Source organism: Mangifera indica, chromosome 2 (genome assembly GCF_011075055.1).
Source record: "Mangifera indica cultivar Alphonso chromosome 2, CATAS_Mindica_2.1, whole genome shotgun sequence".
NCBI lineage: Eukaryota > Viridiplantae > Streptophyta > Magnoliopsida > Sapindales > Anacardiaceae > Mangifera > Mangifera indica.
This window is the reverse complement of record NC_058138.1, coordinates 15,663,201-15,684,405: the sequence shown is the minus strand read 5'-3', so window position 1 is coordinate 15,684,405 and position 21,205 is coordinate 15,663,201. Positions and strand designations below refer to the sequence as shown.

At 31.8% G+C, this 21,205-nt stretch overlaps 3 protein-coding genes across 6 annotated transcripts; all 3 read right to left on the bottom strand.

Annotated features, from left to right (window-relative positions):
• Positions 1 to 240: 240 nt before the first annotated feature.
• On the bottom strand, positions 241 to 3,099 carry LOC123209072. Its single transcript, XM_044626812.1, has 4 exons — positions 2,663 to 3,099; positions 2,495 to 2,578; positions 649 to 821; positions 241 to 534 (listed from the first exon to the last, which is right to left on the bottom strand). Exons 1-4 carry the CDS (start codon positions 2,961 to 2,963, stop codon positions 340 to 342), a joined length of 753 nt encoding a protein of 250 aa, XP_044482747.1. The 5' UTR covers positions 2,964 to 3,099; the 3' UTR covers positions 241 to 339.
• A 613-nt stretch (positions 3,100 to 3,712) lies between these two features.
• On the bottom strand, positions 3,713 to 12,616 carry LOC123209156 (E3 ubiquitin-protein ligase BRE1-like 2). Of its 4 annotated transcripts, XM_044626960.1 has the most exons (19): positions 12,371 to 12,611; positions 11,479 to 11,640; positions 11,289 to 11,376; positions 10,937 to 11,167; positions 10,614 to 10,781; positions 9,724 to 9,923; positions 9,547 to 9,630; positions 9,309 to 9,428; positions 9,041 to 9,227; positions 8,798 to 8,958; positions 8,048 to 8,119; positions 7,192 to 7,268; positions 6,643 to 6,837; positions 5,525 to 5,597; positions 5,264 to 5,350; positions 4,998 to 5,135; positions 4,718 to 4,920; positions 4,202 to 4,364; positions 3,713 to 4,065 (listed from the first exon to the last, which is right to left on the bottom strand). In XM_044626960.1, exons 1-19 carry the CDS (start codon positions 12,482 to 12,484, stop codon positions 3,934 to 3,936), a joined length of 2,655 nt encoding a protein of 884 aa, XP_044482895.1. In that variant the 5' UTR covers positions 12,485 to 12,611; the 3' UTR covers positions 3,713 to 3,933. The 4 variants fall into 4 exon arrangements, with proteins under 4 accessions (XP_044482895.1, XP_044482897.1, XP_044482898.1 ...); XM_044626962.1 differs by having other exon boundaries at positions 10,914 to 11,376; positions 12,371 to 12,526; XM_044626961.1 differs by lacking the exons at positions 3,713 to 4,065; positions 4,202 to 4,364 and adding an exon at positions 4,387 to 4,563 and having other exon boundaries at positions 12,371 to 12,616.
• A 5,844-nt stretch (positions 12,617 to 18,460) lies between these two features.
• On the bottom strand, positions 18,461 to 19,894 carry LOC123203495 (transmembrane protein 45B-like). The gene has a single exon (XM_044619850.1). The coding sequence runs from the start codon at positions 19,728 to 19,730 to the stop codon at positions 18,783 to 18,785; it is 948 nt and encodes a 315-aa protein (XP_044475785.1). The 5' UTR covers positions 19,731 to 19,894; the 3' UTR covers positions 18,461 to 18,782.
• Between the last annotated feature and the right edge of the window lie 1,311 nt (positions 19,895 to 21,205).

Genomic DNA, 21,205 nt, shown 5'->3' with positions numbered 1-21,205 from the left:
TTTGCCCATATGCTGTACTCTTTTGAATTCGGTCTTTGAAATGTCAAATATGCAGGATTTTCTTTTCCATTAGAGTTAAATGTGGTGAAAAATGTTGTGGGTTGCAGCATTAAGAGCCCCGGTCTAGTGGCAATTTCCAGGCTTTTGCCAATTCAGACACTCTCAAACATGGAGTTTTGACCATATCACACCCACATGAAACAGCCAAGGAAAAGATGCCCCAGTACGAATGAAGCATAATTGTCAAACCAAGAGAATAACATTAAGTTTTTATCTCTGATTCTAATCTGTACAAGTGACACTGGATACATACAAAAGTTCATTAGATTTCCTGATGAGTCAAATAGAAGGACCAGACCTGAGCACCCTTTCTAGTTGTTCAGCCTTCTTGTAATCCTTTTCTGTAAGAGGTCCAGCTGGAAATGCTGTAATCTCCAAAATGAGGTGAGGAGTTGGGAGCTCATCAAAAAGAGCCCTCACATTGTGGCAGCACACACTTTCTCCATGTGCACTCTCCCTCCGAATTTGACAACCCTACAAACAGAAAAATTTTCTGTGAGTTAATGACCATTGCAATTCATCCTTATATTTGTTTTTTCCCAAATAATTTTTTTAGAATGGTGAATCAGTTATCTGAGGCCTTATTACTTTGTGGGAAGTGGCATCTGTGAAATGGTCATCACTGGATAGTAAGGCTGCAATAGCTTTGAGAAGGCGGCGTCCCTCAGATTTGGAAGGCACCCTGTAGTTCCTTCTTAAAGTACCCTTTGTTGTTGGATGCCATTTACTCACCAATTTCCTTTTGTCAGCTGCTTCCTTGTCTGATTAAATGGAAAAGAATAATTCCATTAAAGAGAGATATATACTTTCAACTAAAATGTAAATTAACAAATTGGTTCAGACTGGATGAAAAAAATGCTTAGAAAGTAAGAAACCAAAATTAAATTTTACAACTTCAATTCAGAGGAATTGCTTAACCAGAAAAACTTATAAAGGATTTAAAGTGTGAACCTCTGATATGAAAATAATTATTTCATATATATGGTTTCTTTGTTATCTTTATGATTGAATAAAAAAGGAAGGAATCTAAACACAGGCACATATCAAAAGTGAAGTCATAAGCACCACGATGAATGAATGGACAACATTTTAATTAAAAGATAGAACATTGGAAATTTTAAAAATGCTCCTCACTGTTGATAACAGGCCAAAAAACAAAACTATTGACAAGCAAACATGGTTGGTAACATAGTCATAATGGGTCCAGAATATCTAAGGTAGCAGGCACATCTGAGCATCAATGACCTCAAGAACTAAGATTCCAACATTTTTTTTTAAGGTGTAACACACTTCAAAATTACAACTTTGCTGATTGCTACAAGTCAATATTAGGTATCAACAAAATTCTAGTTTCAAGATTTGCAATCGGTTTAATATAGAAAGAAGTTAGAAAAAATACAATTGAAGTTCCCATTTACATGATAAGTGAAGATGCTTAAAAACTATTGAGCAATAACATACTTTTTTAAAATACAATGCAAAAAAATTTACTCAAGCTGTTCCATTATATCTCTTCAATATCACTATCACAAAGCCCTTACCATAACATTAAATATTACTATTGGTCACTTAAAAAGCTAAGAAATTGCAGCAAACTAAACTATAAAAAATGCTTTGCCTTTATAACATACATATTAGCAACAAGCTCCACATTACTTTTTGCAGACAACAATTTCATTATCAAAGTCAAACAAAAAACTACTCCATTTCAGTTAACATCCTAAGAGAGAAAATGAGATGAACAAAAATTTACAACTTTGTTATCTATAAGCTGGTAAAATGCAAATATCAACGAGGAAGACTTTAATCCAGTAGCATTATCAAGCTAGGTACAACATGAAAAAAGAGTAATATTTACCAATGACATGCCGTGTAAATTCAGTAGTGCTACTACTTTGATATTGAACATTACTCTTGCAATGTCATGTTTACTAAAACCATTTACAGTAAGAATAACAGGGATTCTCATCCTGGTATCAAAACATTCAAGTAAAGAAGGAAAATTCATTTTCATAAATTTGCCTTTGAATGTAACTAATATAATGCTAACAGTACTAACCACCAATTTACAGAAACAATAACAGCGATCCCAATCCCAGTACCACAACATTTACAATAACTAAAGTAAGAGTAATGTTATATACACACAAATTTGAGTACACAATTGGACACAGATGATGTATCATCATGTGATGGGGGTGACACATTATCTATATATCAATTGTGTACTCAAAAGTAAGTACACCTAATTTTATCGCTAAAATAAATTCAGGAGTAAAATTTATATTTTATTGCTACTTCTACATTTTGAGTGTTACTATTATAATCTAACCAATGCTAAAGTCAGCCACTTGCAGTAACTATACCGTGCATTCCCATCCCGGTACCATAGCATTTACAATAATCAAATACACAAGTAAAGAAAGCCACATACCTGGTTTGCCTTGTATGTTCTCTAACCACTTAGAAAACCCCAAATCACCAGACTCACTGACATTAACACCACCACCTTCTAACCCTAAAAACAAAAGCAAACAAATAAAGAAATAACAATCAAAACCCAACAAGAAAAAACTTAGACTGAAGAATGAATCCAACCCACCAGCGACAAAAGGGTTAGCTTGAGATCCAGCTAAGCCAGTCTTCAAAAGAGCATAGTAGACACAAAGTCTACCGGCCCACAAGACTGGAGCTTCAAGCAAAGAAGCATGAGTGGTGGCTGTTTTTGTGAGGTTTCTGGCGCTCGTTTTTCGGGGTGTTTTTTGGGGATAAAACAACAATTTTTGAAGGGCTTTTGTGGGCTGCGAGGGAAAAAGGGATTTAGGGAGCAGATTGTTGAAGTGGGTCTGCTGCTGAAATGAGGAAGAAAAAGTGGTCAGAGTGGCTATGACTTGCATCTGCATTGCTTTGCTGGGAAAATGAAAATGTGGGAGAACCTGAGAATGATGAAGAGAGTGAAACAGACAAGTGGGACGATAAGTTTGTGTTAGGAGACAATGGAACCGACACCGTTTGATATTGGCAAACAATAAAACCACGGTGCTCAAAACTGCGTGCCTTTGGATAAATCATAATATATAATACAGTAGGCATATTTAGAGTCGAATATTCAATATTTCAATTTCAATTTGATATTTGTAAAATATATTATTATATTTTAAAATAATCTTAATTAAAACAATAATATTCAAACATATTTAAACATATCATTCAATAATATTTAAAACTTAAAATATATATCATTATTTAAAAATAAATAATTGTATCTTCCATTTTAAAAATGAAAAATAAAATATAGAATAATATACATCTACGTACTTATGAAATACATTGACGTGTATAAAATGACAATAACAATAAACATATTCCGCAAACTATCTTCCGTATATTTTCGAATATCTTATAAAACAAACCTGTAGATTTATAAGAAATCGAGAAAAATGTTCAGAGGATGTATGTCATAAACATTTCAGATTTTGACCAGATATTAAAACCCATTAATGGTTAGACAAGTGTTATTCTCACTTGTATCCATCTTCGGCTTTATCGTCTTATCCATTCCGAGTAATATCTTCTTGTGGTAGCCCCAATATTTGACAAACATAACGTTGCACATTACAAACCACTGGCAAATATAACTTAGGTGCCAAAATTTATAAAGATGCTGGGGTTTTTTTTCTTAAAATAAATTTCTTATTTTGTTTACAAATACACCGTAGTTACATAAGAACGACCAAAAAGGAAAATGAATATTATTTCTATTCTACATGGGAGCCTACCATCAAAGCACATGCCCATATCAAGCTAAGGTAATAACAAAAACGCAGAGATAGCTATGACTTGAGTTGAACTACAAAACATGGGAAAGTTGAGTCATATCTTTACAAACCGGACATCGCTCTGACCGAAAGCTGTTCCACACCCTGGGCACTTCCGATGCCGTATCTCCAGGTTTCTTTGAATACATGGATTGCAGAAGAGGTGAAAGCATTTCACAATCACAACCTGACAAATATTACCAAAAGTAGACATCCATCAGTCCATTGAAACACAACCAGTAATATCTTAGCAGTCAATGGACAAGAATATAATGTTCAACAGACATATGTATCTATGTGCAAGCTTTTGCATGCATTCTAACCTCCTTTGGACGGTCAAAGCACACACCACATTTGAGAATAGCTTTGCAATCTTTTATTTCGTCCCTAAGTTTCTGTATCGCTGCCTCTCCAGTTTCAGAAGTCAACTCCGCAACCTTGTTATTCAATTCCATGAGATCTTCCTCAAGCTTCATCTTCTCTCTTCTGGTGAAGACAGATTTGGGAAGCCAAAAAAATTGCCATGTTAAATCTAACGAAATGGTATTTTAAGAAAGCACAAATAACTTCATAAGCACCATAACCAAGGGTCTTAACTTCGGCTTAGAGGGCCGAATTGGGATTTGGTATCCATATGGTCCAATCTCAATATCCTCTCATGTATTGTGGGGATAAAAGATCACAGCTTCTCAAGAGATGGCATCACAAAATCAATGTGTCAAAAAAAAAAAACTTTTGTGCTCATCTTTATCCTATAATCCAACTATAAATGAAAATACAATTTGCTTAACAATCTATAACATACGCATGGCATGACAACCAGTATGAAGGAAACTCACCTTTCTTCGTCCAGTTCTTTTTGGATGTCATCCAACTTCCGCTGGATCTGCTCATGTTCCTTCTCAGAAGAAGCAACAGCAGATTTCAACCACTTCAATTCCTTCTCAGCATCAGCTAATTCCCACTTTGCTGTTTCAAGACTGACCATCAGATGTCTGTCTTCTTGAGTAGATTTAAGAGCCTCTGTCAGACAGGCTTTCATCTAAAAGATTTGACATCAGTAGAAAAAGATAACAAGGAAACAGGATAACCAAACAGCAGAGTGTAAAGAAAGTTAACCTGCTCTTCACTGTGGAGAATCCGTGATTTTAAAGATTCTACCAGTGCATTAACTTGTTGAAGCTGCTTCATTGAAGTCTGTTTCTCAGAGATTAGAAAGCTTTGTGCCTGCTTTGTTTTAACACTCTCAGAAACAAGCTGCATCATAAACCAATTACATAGTCCATGAGCCGCCATTTAAATCAGGACAACCAAATGAAACATCAAAAAATGTACATAAAATGAAGATTGTAGTACAGAATCACAGCATATTCTGTAAGTCCGACCTTGATATTGTAGTCATCCCTCTCAGTCACCTGCAGCAGCAAATGCTGGTTCTGGGTCTGCATGTCTTCATATGCTTGACCAATGGTCTGGAAATAAAAGAATCCAGTCATTCAGCAGAAAGAATACGTATAATTTGAGAAAGAAAATGGTGGGAAGTACCATCAAGGAACCAAAACTGCAATAAATACACCCCTCACTTAGACACAAAGAAAAACTCTTCACCATATAAAAATGGGTAAGTGTTGTGGAAAAGAAATAACCTCAATTTCAGAAATGTATGCCTCTGCTTCCTTATCTTTGCTTTTAATAGCCTCTGTAAGCTCCATAACATCCCTGCAAAGAAGAGAGATAGCCTTTCGTTGTTAAGAGAAAAAAGTAGTTTCTATGCTTCATTCAATTGCTTAAAATATGCAAAAGCACAATTGAAGTTAAACTGCCAAAAACAAGTGCCAGAACACCTTTGCAGCCATGTTTTTCATCCACTTTTATAAAGAGTTATGGAATGATACCACTTTTGGCGGACATATGGGATTAATCAAAGATAGGAAAGAGGTGAATGCCAAAAGTTCATGTGAAAGTTGGCTACTTGGCCACAATTAGACACTAACAGAAAGACAAAAGTTTTAACTGATCACTTTTAAAGAATGTCTGATAAAACATCTAATAGATTAGACTGAATCAACTATCATTTGTGACACTTTCTTGGGTATCACACAAGTCCATTGCCAATACAATGGTACTTAAAGCAATAAGGTACTAAATGATAAACCTATACTTCTTTACTGCATCTCAACACTACTTATGCACTAATCCAGCTTAAGGAGGCACCAAACCATTTTACCGTCATTTGCACGCATTTCAAAATTAATTGGGTGACATGAACTGATGTAATAGTCAAAACTACTAGATAACCCTCACGGCAAAGGAGCAATTATGTTACTAGATAAATCACATAAACGAATTCTCAAGTCCACCTTAACTGAAATGAAAGCACTTAAATTAAATTAATGCAGAACTTGTGTATATTTGTATTTACAGGATCTGAACTAGATGTATTAGACATTACTTTCTCTAAATTAAATACCCACGTATATTCTTGAGAGATGAAGGAAAATCAATCACCTTTCTCAGCCATCATAAAGTATAAAGGCAAGACTCTCAGCGAAATAAAGCATGTCAATCTCCCAAGGAATTTAAAAAATATATTCTTCAATGATAACAAAGTTTCTAACTACAGTCATAATTTAAGATTAATATAAGTTGATAATAAAAGCAGAAAGATTCTCATTTCTTCTCAATCAAGTTATTGTCACGGAAAACCTGAAAAACTACCATATTAACATTATTATTTACAAAGAAACAAGAGTAGAAGATGAACCTCTCAGAAACATCCAGTTTAGCCCTTAGTTCAGCTATTTCAGCTTCAGCAACTGAAAGCCTTTGTTGGCAAGCAGCCTCAGTCTCATTTGCGGCTTTCACCCTCAGTTCCAGACTATGTTCATCCAAAGCACTTTTCAAGATTTCAGCTTGTGAATGAGCCCGACGTTCAGATTCTTTTATCTCAGCCACATCTCTGACATTCAAGGTTTCAAAGTTAAGCATATTAAGAGACGAAAAGCCTTAAGCAACCATATGCAAAACAAGGCAAACAAGTGGAGAAACATGAACAAATTACTAAATTAAAATGGCCCACAGCGTTCAATTAATAGGAAGATTCTAACAAATCACATCCCAAAATCCCTTGACAAAACTAGTAAACATGATATTGCTAATTGCATAAGTTTTTCCATGCTCTACTCTAGTGCAAAATCAGAAGTTGAAATGCATAGCAAAAATATGTGTAATAGTCATATTATTTCCTTTTTTCTTTTTTTTTTTTTTTTTTTGTCTTTTTTCCTCATAGCATGTGGTCCTCAGATAAATTTACCTGTTATCATAACCTTCCTGGCCATACATGTCCAAGATAAGTTGCAATTCCAGTTTTTCCTTTTGCAACTTTTCAATCTGCAAGACAAAAACCCCAGTCAGCTACAGATACTAAGTGATAATCATAATCTGGCAGATTTGAAATGTCTCAAGCTTTCACTAGATATATTATGTTACATGGATTCTTTGCAATCAACCCCCATCAAAAGGTTTAGACAAATTTGTAATTCTACGATTCTCATTCAACTAATATATGCACATCTATATGTGCCCCTGTATTATTGGCTGTCCTTGTACCTATATTCCACCCAAAAAAAAAAAAAGAATAATGATAATCAAGAACATAAGTATTCTTTTATTGTTTTCAATTAAAGAATTTTCCTTTCTCAAGAGGATGAAGAACGTAACAAAATTTGAACCCAACCAGATGATACACACTTCATAGAGTTTAAATTGACCAGGGTATTCTAATTGAAGCAATCAGAACATGGGCTAACAACTCCTATTTTCATATAATCATAAAGGAATCCACATCTAATGCATAGGAAGTTGAGGCAGTTAAAATTAACAATAGACAAGAAAAACTTACCAGAGCCTTCAGAGTTTTGATTTCTTTTATTGTTTTTAATTAAAGAATTTTCCTTTCTCAAGAGGATGAAGAAAAAACAAACGTAACAAAATTTGAACCCAACCAGATGATACACACTTCATAGAGTTTAAATTGACCAGGGTATTCTAATTGAAGCAATCAGAACATGGGCTGACAACTCCTATTTTCATATAATCATAAAGGAATCCACATCTAATGCATAGGAAGTTGAGGCAGTTAAAATTAACAATAGAAAAGAAAAACTTACCAGAGCCTTCAGAGTTTTGATTTCTACCATCTGCTGTGCACACTTATCTTCCAAACACCTTTGTTCGTGCGTCTATACCAACAATAAGAAACCGGCAAATATCAGCAAGCAGAATTCACTCATTGTAGTAATATAACAAAGATGGAGATGTACCATTGGTAAATTTAAAATTAACAAGCAGCATTGCAAACTTTCACTTTATTGACTTGAAAGAAGTGGCGGTAGTTTTGATAGGGCGTGATAATCAATAATGTCTGATGGATTGTGTTTCTTGAATATTTAGCTTTTGGGCTAAGTGTCTGATGATTACAATTCATTTGCACTGGATTCTGGGTGACAAAGATACAGTCATAGAGATGGAAAGAGGGCAAGACACAGAAGAAATTTTTTTGGGACAAGTTTATTTATTTTTAAAATTTTGAGTTCATTTGATGGATATCTTTTATTTTAACATGAGATTTGATCTATAGTGGTGAGACAGATTTTGAACAAAAAAATTAATGAAAGCATGATTTTTGTAACACAGCCAGAATTAGCTTTGGGGGAAGCATGTTATAACCAAACCTCAAAAATGGAGTTAAGCAACAAATTTGAAAGCCATTGAGCATATAAATTATTTAGAAACAACTCCAAAAGGGCTAATGTATTTTATGAAGTACATAAGAATGACTAACAATAGGAATAAAAGAGAATTACCATTTAAAAAATTAAAAAAAAATGAAACTATCAATATAAGGAACGAGAAGCAACCTTGATACTTAAGGAAGCTTTTAGTGATTGTGCTTCATCACGCAAGGACAGGGCTTCATCAGCAGTTTCCCTCCACCGATTCAACTGGGCTTCCATCATGCCCATCTCCTTGGACAAAGCCGACGCCATTACACGAAATTCTGCTTTAATATCGTTTCTCCCTGGAGTCATAAAAACATTGAAAAAGCTGAAGTTCCACTAGATTGCACCTAAAAGAGAAACTTGCAAAACAAACAAATTTACCTGAATCCTGAACAGCTTCTTCCATTTTCATCTCTAGATCATTTTTTTCAATTATACACTTCTGAAGCTGATGCTCCAGCTGTTCAATCCTAGATTCAGAATCATCAATGGTGTTCCTAGCAGCATCTGCTGACTCAGATCTTACAGTCAATTCTTTCTCCCTTCTTAGAACAAAAGACCTGTCAATCTGAAAATCATACTTTTAGCGACAAGAAGCAGTACCAAAAAATGGCATGCCAAATTAGAAACCAAAACATAGCAGTTTAACCTGCAAAGAATCTGTCAAAGCTTTGCAACGTTCCAACTCAACATTCCAATGTAGGAGTTGATCATTGACTAAATTATACTGTCGAGATGAGTATACATATTTGTCATCATTCAACTCATTCTGTACAAACACAATATCAAAAGTTTAGATTATTAAATGTAGTGAAGATAAACACTAAAAAAAGTATTTGAGACAAAAATAAAAATCAAACTCATACAAGTAATTCTAATCAATGAACCTGGAGATTTTGCAATTGTTTTGATAAGTTTATGTTGTCCTGCTGTGATTCTTCGAGCTCCGAAAGACGATCAGCAGCCACTACCTGCAGTACTTGTTCAATGATATCTTCCACTAGTTTAGATAGACCATATAAACAGGGTTGAGAGAGATACAGAGAGCATCACATAATTGATACCTTTGTTTCCTCAATGGATTCCTTCAACTCCTGCATGTCCATTGTCCTATCAGCAGATTTCTCTGGAGAAACATTTCCATTAGCAGTTACCACACCTGGAGTCTGCAAATGCATGCCAGAAGCCACATCTTTTTGCATCTTCAAACTGACCAGCTTTCTCCTACTTTCTTCAAGTTCAGCCATGTTCTCTTCAAGCTCACCTAAAAGCATAAGCAATATATACATACAGTTTGTAAACAATCATGAGGTGCCACATCAAATGTGAATTGAATGTGTAAGAAAACCAACAAATAAAAAACTAATTTTTTGATCCTTAAAAATAAGCAAGAAAAAAAATTTATCCACAGCAGCATCTATTACAATTTTGATATAACCAAGGACAAGCATTTTGAAATTAAGTTTTGAGAACCAAAACCATGAAATCACATCTCAGTCATAGTATTTTGAATAAGTACAGAAAAGGAGCTGTAGGTGGTTCCAGATTTTTTTTTAAGAAATCGATAACATTATGTAGTTTTTTGAGTTTACACCAGATTTTCGAAAACAAATTTTGTGTTTTCTAACTCAAGTTATTCATAAAAAGTATTAAACATAGTTTCTGTCTATTTTTGAAACCGTAGAATGGAAAATTTGAGAGAAGGTAACCAAAGAATTAAAAAAAAAAGGCTAAAAATTTTCCATGTTGCTAAAATTCTTCTGAATTATTACATATCAATAAGATTTTGGCATATTTCAATCTGCAATATTAATATATTTCTTCATAAAAGTGAAAGAAAGATAAATAAATAAGATTATGGTATGTCAGTGCATGACTGCAGCGAGTTATTCATCTAGGTGAAAACTTGTGCATGAAAAATAAAAAGATCTTTGGTCAGAATATTATCACAGACCTGCAACGCGTTTAATCTCAGACTGATCAGCTGAATGATTGCATATATAAGTTTGAATCCAATTAGCATATTCCTTATGCTTCACGTGGAGAATTTCAATCACCTCATTCAGATTTTTAGCCTCTTCTTTCATCATATCATCCATCTTGGACAATTGGATAATGGCATCTGAGAAATCCAAATGTATGATTCTAATCAATTCATAAGTTCTGAACTGAATACTACTTGGAAGATCAGCAATGAAAGGACTAGCCTAATCATAGAAAATATATACGAAGAATGATGAATTAACTATTGGACCTGACATCAAGATATCTTCTGACCTTCTGCAGATAGCTTTCCTTGCAAAGCCTGAGCTACACTCTCAGTTTTCACCCTCTGAGCATCAATGACATCTTCCAAAAACTTCATCAACTCCTTAGTGGATGAATGACGTGAAGCAAGGGCATCTTCAACGTATTTGGCAATCCCCTCATTACCATTATTCTCAATGGAATTTACATGTAGCAGTCTACAAAGAAACATATCCTCCGGAGGACAAGATGGAACTGAGTCTGAAGTATAGCACAAGTAAGTGAAATTAGTAAGATGTGAAAGTCAAGTATAATGACAATATATAAGATTAACCGAACAATTTATTCATCATCTAAACAAAGAACAAAAATGCTGAAAGACCATCTGGCTGATCTTTTCCATCCAAGTTTCGTAAAACATCAGGTCCTCCACCAGCTCGTACCCCAAGCAAGATCAAATCATCGACCAACTATATAGCAAAAGGACAGCATAAAGCACATCAGATCAAAACTACTTAAGAGAAAAACAGACAAGAGAAAGAATACACATCAAAAAAGAAACAACACTTCACCTGATTCCAAAGTTGATTCACTGTTATTAACATGTCATCATACGAAGTTTGTTTATCTTTTAATTCCTTAATTTTCACTTCAAGGTCATGCAACTGATGCTTCTGAGCATCTAGTTTCTGTACAAGTTTTTGATTCTGATACTGGAGAACTGCTGCATCAACCTGGAGAACAGAAATCATGTTAAAAATTTCTCCCCTTTCCAGTTTTTGCCTTAAAATAAAACAAACAAATCAACTACCTGAAAACAATTCATATAAATGACAATAACATAAACTAACTCTATCATGCCCTAAACAACGGAAACCTAGCTGATGCTCTGTGTGTATGTCCAAACTTGTGCTTTCACTCATAGTCAGTTTGCTTGTTTGCTCTGTTGACAAACTAAAATTGCTCATCGACAATTGCCTCCAGATAAAAACGTCAACCAAATTAAAAAACACACACGTAAGGTCCATTTCCAAACCTAAAACTTATAACAATATGACGCCTTAACCCTAGAAACAACTATTCCTATTTATAACAATATGAAGCCTTAATAACCCTAGAAACAACAATTCATAATAATTTATCCTTTTATAAGTTGAATTTAAACGTAAAACTTATAAAAGGACAGTAGCATAACCCTAACAACAACAACAAAAACAAAAAATCTCTTTTGAATTTTATTTCTTTGAGCTACAATCAAACATAAAATTCAACTGAGTTCTAGTATCATATTGCGTATTATAACGACTAATGTGATGTAATTTTCATAAATGAAAATAACTAAAAACAGAAAACCTAAAATTAAATTATTCTAAACATGCAAATGCTTTTAATCATAAAACGAGACTATTCGGATAACTATAAGAACAAACAACGATTAAAAAAAAGCGAAAAAGAGTTTATTACTGTTTTGTTATTCGAAGGAGAAGTGGCGGAGTTGCGAGCCATGGAGGGAGAAAGAGGATGAGAATTAAAGTGCGGCTTCTTCTTGTCTGGCTCTTTCGGCTCTTCGTTTTCCATTTACAACATCTAGACGCCTGAGGAAACCCTAGAACAGAGAGTGTGCGTGTCAAGAGAGTGTGAGAAAGAAGAAAGAGGTTTTGATTCGAAGAGAATCGAAAGAGTGTGTGTTTTGTGTCATTAAAACGGCGCCGTGGCAATCTGGAGGAAACGACGCTTTTTGACGAACGGATTAGGATGGGCCGCATTGGGTAGTAGTAGATTCAGCCCTTTTTTTTGGTTAAAATCGGATTTTAGTTTTAAATAAAAAATAAATTGAAGGACACCAAAATTCCTCCTTAAATCATATACTACACTACAATTTATGAGGCTAATTTTATAATAATTAATTATCTATAATATATGTCAATGAAATTATGTATTTTTTTAAAATTAATAAGTATATATCAACCCTAACTTGCAGCCCTTTTTTCCTGCTCTAATTAGATTGATGCTAATTTGAATTTGAAAATGATTCAGTCCAAAGCCCAGATTGGGCTTTTTGGTCTAATAACCAAACTAAATGGGCCCAATTTGGCCCACAACTGATGGTCCAACTTCCATTGACAACAAAACACAATTTGAACTGTTTAAATTCCCCGTTACTGTTACTATTTCACCTCGGGCGTTTGGTTTGAGTAATGTTTTATTATCAAAATGAAAAGATTACCTTGAAGATAGATTACTTAGAAGCTTACTGGGTATAAATGATTACTATGTTTGATAAAATTTGATAATTATAAATAATTATTATGTTTGGTTAAAATTAATAAAATATTACTAGTAAATTATTTTACTTAAATACCCTTGAATATAATTTTTTTTAAATTTTTTTTATATTATTTGTCATATTAATTAAAAATAAATTTATTTTTATCTAAAAAAATTAATAAATAATTATATAATTATAATAAACTCAAAATTACCTCAGTAATCTTTAAATACTTAAGATGAAGGTGGTAATCAGATTACCGCCTATATTACTTGTCACGTTAGCATTGGTAATAGAATATTACTGTAATCTTTTATTACTAACAAATCAAACAAAGGAATAAAAGATAGATTACCAAAGTAAACTTAAAAAACTTCAACCAAACGCCCCTAAGTATGATTATGATATTTTTGAGAGAGCTATCATATTATTTGGTTGGATTTATCCGCCGCTCAAGAGCTGTTTACATGCATTCAAAAGTGCTTATACAATTTTAAATTTAAGCAAATTTATGGTTTATGGAGAAGCTCAAGGTAAGCTCATTATGAGCTTCTTTAAAGTTTGTGCTGCTATAAATCCATCATCCATAATTGTGATAGTAGGGTTCAAGTTAAACTATTTATTGCTTTAAGAGGATTTTAAGTGATACTACTAAGTAGATTCTCTAAAATCACCAAATTATGTATATTTATAACATATATTAAGTTTTTCAATGTACAGTAATATACTGGTACATTTATATCGATATAACATAGTTTTCTAATATAAATATGCATATGTTATATAATAATTAAATTGTCGGTTCAATCATAATATAAGTTTTTCGATTGATAATAATCCTTTTGTACATATTATTAATTACTTAAAAGCCCAAAAGATTTACTCGCATCCAAGGTTTGATGAAATTTCAAATTCTTGTTTATTAATTTTTAAAAATTTAAAATTTTATTTTTTTATTAAAATTATTTAGCTTAAAATATTTTTAAAAAAATCACATCTTATCTTTTTAATTTAAAAATCTAACAATTTTTATTCACTCAAAGTTTGAAATGATTATTTTTTCTTAAAGTTTTTTTCTTCTTTTCGCTGACAATCATCTCCTTTTCGATCGTCCGTCAGTGTTCTCAAATTTTTTCCTCTCCAGTCTATGATCTCCTTCTTACCATTTTCTCCCTTATAGTTCTCGTTAAAGACAAAATCATTTTTGTTTAAAAAAAAGTAAAATCTTGAAATGATGGTGATCGTTTTATATGCATCGATAATTATTTAAATACTTTATTTTTACTACAAACTAAAAATGTACTAGTGAAAGTGAAATAATAATATTGAAATGGAAAGGCAATATGCCAACAAAATAAAGTTTTTCGTGTAAGCAAGATCAGATTTCGTCCATGAAACTTCCTTGATACTGCTTGAGGTAACGAACGAGAATAAAGGCTTGTAAATTTCCAAGAAAGAGACTGAAGTTTGTCCGGTTATACTACCAATGATGTTTGCCTTAGCGAAATTAATAATCTAACTTCATCAAGAAGTTGGATTCTTGAATTATTGATTATTTGTACTGTTTTGTGCTCATTTCTCACGTTTTCCTTTGTCATTAAGAGTTCGTTTGGTTGTAAATTAATAAAAATTATTTTAATAATTTATTTTTTACTATTTATATTATTTTATTTGATTGATTAATAATAAAAAATTAAACTAATCTTCTATTATCAATGATAATGTAATAAATAATATAAATAGTAATCTTATTATTATGATAACTTTAGGTATAAAAACGTTATAAAGTTAATCTTGATTTTATTATAATTATATTTCTATTTATTAATTTTTAAGATAAAAATAGCTTCATTTTTAATTAATTTAATAAATAATATAAAAATATTTTAAAATAATTATATTTAAGAACATTTAAGTAAAATAATTTAGTAGTAATATTTTATTACCTCTAACCAAACCTAATAATTATTTATATCTATCAAATTTTATCAAATATAGTAACAATTTATACGTAATAATTTTTTAAGTAATTTATATTCAAGTTAAATTTTCAACTTTAGTAATAAAATATTATCTAAACAAAACGTTTCCAAAAAATAAAATATTTTATCCACGTGGGGTGGATACATTTATGTTTGTACATAGTATGATTAAGTGCGTGTTTAATTTGGATAATTTTTTATCATCAAAATTACAAAACTGTAAAAAATGTAGATTATTTTAAAGACTAATAGACATAAATTAATATTGTATATGAATAAATTGACATATATAAATAATTATTGTGTCTAATTGGTAATAATATAAAAATATTGAGATATTATTTTAGTTGAACATACTTAAATATGTTAAATTAAATCAAAAGGTTTGATATATATTAACTTTAGTTAAATTAAATCCATTAGAAATGACCAAGCTGTATTTTAGTTAAATACAATTCGGTATATGAACAATATTATATGTATCTATTTTAGGTATATAATTGTATATACACTCATATATGTCATTACATTATTGGATATTATTATATTTTTAATTCAAAATCATCCAATTATAGAATAATACATAAATATATATATATATATATATATAAAATAAATACACGTTGTTTTATTATTCGGTTTATATTAACTTTTATATTACAACACCCGAATGCATTCATCATCATCATCATCAATAAAATATTTTAAATAAAATTATATCCGTTTATAATAAGTTAGAAACTAATTAAATATTTTAAATTAAAAATAAATTAATTCTTAATTAAATTATGATATATCATTATTAATATTTAAATTATTACTCCTTATAAACAAACATGTCATTAATCTTTGAATTTGTATGCTTTTGATGTGAATCTAAATCTTTGTGATTGATACATTATTTTGACGAGATGAGGAGAGAAGCTAATTAATTAGTCATATTAATTAATTAAACTTTGTACTTAAGCATTTGATAGGCCAAAGGACTACTTCACTGGCTTCATCTCTTTAGTTACATATCGATCAAGACAGGATGAAAGATAATTTATTTTTTAATTAGGGGGTATCAGGGGAGGGAAGATTCCGCCATTTGATTTTCATTTTCAATAAGACGTACAACAGAAAAACAAATATTTGAATCTTGGAATCTAGTGCTCAACAGATTTTGAAGGTACGACTGATTAAACTTTTCCCCGTCCTACTAGGATTCTACCTCACACCAGGGGCAGCGGCGTTAAAAAAATCACTGCCTGCCGCCCGCCGGCGTCCGCGTTAACAACGGAGATGGTTTGTTTGTGTTAACTTGTAAATTGGTTTTTTTTGTAAATTAATCGGTCAAAAGACTATTTCCCATCCAAATTTTATTTTAATATGAAAAATATATTCATAACAAATAAAAAATTTAAATACTTATTTATAAACAAATTTTTATTAAAATTTTCATTATAGTTAGGATAAAATTATCAACTTAATCATAATATTAAAAATATGTAATTAATTATATTTTTTTCTTTATGTTTTAAAAATTAATAATTTGAGTATCGCATAAAGTTTTTAAATTTTAAAAAATAATATTTTCTCTTTAAACATAAGAGTTTAATCTTTTTCTAACTTCAACTATCCCCTCAAAATTTTAACAAATGACAATTTCACCCTTTCTTGAACTACAATTTCCAACTTTCTTTCATCAATCTTCAATCTCCTCTTTTACCTAAGTCAACGAAAAAAGGTGATCCAACAAAAAGACAAAGATTTTTTCGTCGCACTATACAATGAAAAGACTATTTCTTGTTGACTTAAGAAAAGGAAGAGGCTAGAGATGGACAAAAAGGACACCAAAATTGAAATTCAAGAGAGGGTGAAATTATTGTTTTTAAAAGTTTTGGAGGGCAGTTGAAGTTAGAAAAAATATTGAAACCCTAGATCAGGGGGAAATTGTTACTTTTTAAATATAAAACTTTAGGTAGGGGTGAAAATATTAATTTTTAAAACTTTAGAGAAAACATATAATAAATTTTATATTTTTTTAATATTACTAGTATCCTTACATCTAAGGGTTATTAATGGATGTTTAAACTTTCAAACCATTATAAATATATTTTTGAGATTGAATTCAAACTTAAATGGAAAATAGCCCTCCAGCCAAATTAATAATATAGTTTACAAGTTTACAACAAACCAACCATCCGGTAGCGTGTTAATTTTACTTTGCTAACAAATTAACTGAACAACTGTCAAAATCCGTGCTTCCAAAATTTGATTTCTCAATTTTATGGGATTAGACTTTCACATATACAATCACTGTTACAAATGAAAAAAAGTAAAATAAAATGAAAAATAATCACACAACTGAACCTTTGTGATGCAATCCATAAACTAAAGCTTAAAAAGTTCCGTAACGACGTGGCTGATGGCGGAGCAGCGTGCTTGGGAGGGAACTGACGGCGGCGACCTGAGACATGAGGAGGTCGCTGCTGAGATCGTGTGGTTGGCGTCACCTTGACTTATTACAATATGCAATCATGACTAGCCGGGTTATTGCCCTCCCATGGTGCTTGACAATGATGTTGTTATGCAAAACGGATTTGCAATGGCGACAAATTTGACAATTTTGCCTTTCCTTATCTGCTTTTCTATTATCTCAGTAATGCGTGGATTTTAACCAAATTTATTTGATTTTAAACTCAATCTAAATAACTCTAAAATAATTTAAGCTCAAACTTTAGGGTATTTAGTTTATCAAGTTTGCTAGTAAAAATCATATTATTAAAAGTATTATATGAACAAAGTTAATTTTATAAATTTCAATTATACAATTACAGAATATTAATTTTTATTTTATATATATATATTTATTAATTTTAAAATTGTATGGCCTAACCAACCCTAGTATTCTTTGAAGACTTTCTATTACATTATAGCCTTTGACAGGTTGCAGTATGGCCTACTTCTAATAGTTCTTATCCTCATTTTGCGGCCATAATAACAGCTTTCTACCTTCCTTGTCACAACCTAACAAGTATTCATTAAATGATGTAATATTATTATTAAATATTATTGTATAACAGCGCAGCCAGAGGTCATTTTCCAGGGTGAGACTGCTTTGAAAATGTGAGTTCATGAATATCTATTTGGAGTTGAAGCCAAGGTGGCAGAAGCAGCCATCTCTCTTAAAGGGAAAACAAACAAACCTGTTTCTCCAAAGCCAAGAATTCATCTAGGCATTTTCAAATACCAAAAATATTACTAAATGGCAACAAGAAATATTCTTTAGGTTTCATAAGAATAAAATATTGAAGGAAATTGATTATAAAGTAGGTAGCTTTGTTGCTTCTGGTTCCTGTTTTACTATACAATTACAAACACACACAAAAGAACTCACTGAAAATAAGCTAAAACCCATCAATACAATACACCAAACAAATTCCACACCAGGTCATATATAATTCCCCACCAGCCATCATCAGTTGGTTCAATTTCTTTAAGCCAACACCCTTTTCCTCAGTGTGGACTTTAAAAATAACCAAAATGACAGATGGGACTCCACCAACCCTCGCTAATTAATTAAAATTTGTACACATAATCAAGAAATCTACTTCATCATCTTGAATAATGATCTCCCTCTTTATCTTTCAATGTCAATTGATGCAACAAAGCCTCCTTTCCCCATCCCGATAAAACTACTCTTTGTGGCACCATCTTTTGTGTCTTCTTGTGACTCAACATCATCAGAAGTATACTCATCTTCCCTACTTAATGTTGCATACTCAATCTTTTCTCCAATAATTTTCCCCAAAATCAAATATAGACCCACTGAAAATATTGTGATTCCCACTAAAAACCAGCTGAATTCAAGGTTCACTAGTGATTTAGCTCTATGCAAAGCCTCCTCTTCATGGCATCTCACCACATGGTGACCTTCCTCGGCATTAAGAAAACACCCTTTTGGGATAAATTCAGGAGTCCACAGCATGTATCCCATCAACATCAGCCATGCTCCCTGGAAAAAAATACTGGCTGACCTAACAAAACTGACCAAGAAACTCCCCGGGAGAGCGATTCCGATTAGGGTTGTGGCTAAGGAGACCAAAATAACGATTTGTAGAAGCAAATGATACTGTCCCTCGACCCCCTTGTGGTCAGCTGAGTGAAGATGAAACAGGAGTAATTGCTGGGCAAAAGCTATGGCGCCGAGGAGTTGTGTTAGTGCATCTCGGGTATTTCTTTTGCAGTGAATTCTATCAAGGAGAATTGCGAAGGCGGCGTAGGTGAAGAAAGTGAGGGAGATTGTGGCGTGTTCGAAGTTGTGGAGATGGTTGGAAGGGATGGTTCCATCAGTGTCAAAAGGCTGGTGTTTTGCGGGGCCAATGAAGAGCTCCATAGCCATGGAAATGGTGCTTCCAAGCATGATTAAATAGAGCTCTATGTATTTAATTTTAGAAGAGGGAAACCATGGAGTTGAAGTGTAGGAATTTGGGTGAAGAGAATGGAGTTTGATGTGGTTCAAAAGATGCCAGAAGCCAAGAGCCAGGAACGCAAATCCTGGTGCTACATGTCCTACTAAAGTACCCATTAGAACAAACAAATAATCTAAAGGTTTGTGAATTAGAGAGAAATTATGGTGAGAAAATTTTGAGGGGAAGATGGAGATTTAAGGGGGGATTTGGGGGAATCTAGAGGCTTCTTTTGTAAGGTGTTTGAATTGAAGTTTGAATAAAGAATGAAACGAATGGTTGGCTTGAAGAACAAGAATAAAATGGGGGTAGGGGAGGGGCAGTTGACTAATGAAACTCTTAATTTTGTGGCCTTTTTTCTAGAAGGAAAAATCATTTATTAAGAAATGAAATTCATTAATCTAGAAGTTTTGTCAGCCATGGCTCAGCGATTCTCCCATTTAAATGGCCAAACAACTATTTTCGGTAAAATGATTAATTTTTCCATTTAAATTAAAAAAATCTATTTATTCATCCAATTTATGTGAAATAAAAATTATTAGGTGAAAAGATAAATAGATTTTTTTTCTCAATTTTTTTCTTTTTTCTTTCATCTCATTTCTTCATAATTAAATCAATCGTCCTATCTTTTGAGATAATGATTTTCAGGAGAATAAAATAGGTGAAAGAAAGAACAAGGGAAACGAAAAAAATAAATAATTTTTTTATCTTTCCACATAATGATTTTTAAAAGTGGATAATAAATAAATAAACTTTTTAAATTTAAAAAGTTAAAAATTGTTGTTTCATCCAAGTTCAAATAGGAAATAATCATTTAGCCTTTAAAATTGGATATTTTTCTATTTTTATAATTATTTATTAACCAATTATTTAACGTAAACATGTGCTACATGCAATTCTTCATTTATTGAAATTTGGCATTTTAAACAAAATATACCTGTTTTCATATCAAAAGAAAGGATGATATTGGATCTTCTTCATCTTTAATTATAATTATTTAATTAACTTAATTAATATAATTAATTCGCTTTTGCATCTAGCTTTATGTATTGACTTGGAAATGCTCATTGGTAATTCTACGGCACTGGGTTAAAGTGCTCTAACAAAAATTTTTTGTGGTATCTCTCTCTTTACGTATTTAAAAATTATTTAAATAATTTAAATTTACTTATGATTTTATGCTATATTATTTAAAATTAAGATTTTATACATCTAAACTTATATAGCAAAATAATGATAATTATATCTAAAGTATTATATTGTTTGGATGTCTAATCTATGTTACAAAATGTTGTCGAGATAATGATTCTCCATATTAAAACAAAAATTAATCAATTTCAATTTGTTTAGAGAATAAATATCCATATATTTAATTATATATAAAATACGTGATAGTAATGGGTAGGTTTTAATAATTTCAAATTGATGAAAAAAAGATGCAACCATATGTTCTTTCGTGGGTAAGTCATTAAATTAATTTTATAATTAATTAGTAGTTAATGGATAATCACAAAATTATTCTAATATTGGGCATTTAGTGGTTGATTCCATTGGTCATGTCCCTTGTAATATGTTCAAATTTGTCTTTCCTTCA

Excerpts from the sequence above, each read along its gene's own strand:
- LOC123209072 (XM_044626812.1), bottom strand. The coding sequence starts at position 2,963 with ATGCAGATGCAAGTCATAGCCACTCTGACCACTTTTTCTTCCTCATTT. Across the intron at positions 822-2,494 it reads GAACATACAAGGCAAACCAG|ACAAGGAAGCAGCTGACAAA; the intron begins GTATGTGGCTTT and ends CCATTTAATCAG. Across the intron at positions 535-648 it reads CAGATGCCACTTCCCACAAA|GGTTGTCAAATTCGGAGGGA; the intron begins GTAATAAGGCCT and ends TTCTGTTTGTAG.
- LOC123209156 (XM_044626960.1), bottom strand. The coding sequence starts at position 12,484 with ATGGAAAACGAAGAGCCGAAAGAGCCAGACAAGAAGAAGCCGCACTTT. Across the intron at positions 11,641-12,370 it reads CTCCTTCGAATAACAAAACA|GTTGATGCAGCAGTTCTCCA; the intron begins GTAATAAACTCT and ends TCTGTTCTCCAG. Across the intron at positions 8,959-9,040 it reads AGAAGCTGTTCAGGATTCAG|GGAGAAACGATATTAAAGCA; the intron begins GTAAATTTGTTT and ends TTATGACTCCAG.
- LOC123203495 (XM_044619850.1), bottom strand. The coding sequence starts at position 19,730 with ATGGGTACTTTAGTAGGACATGTAGCACCAGGATTTGCGTTCCTGGCT.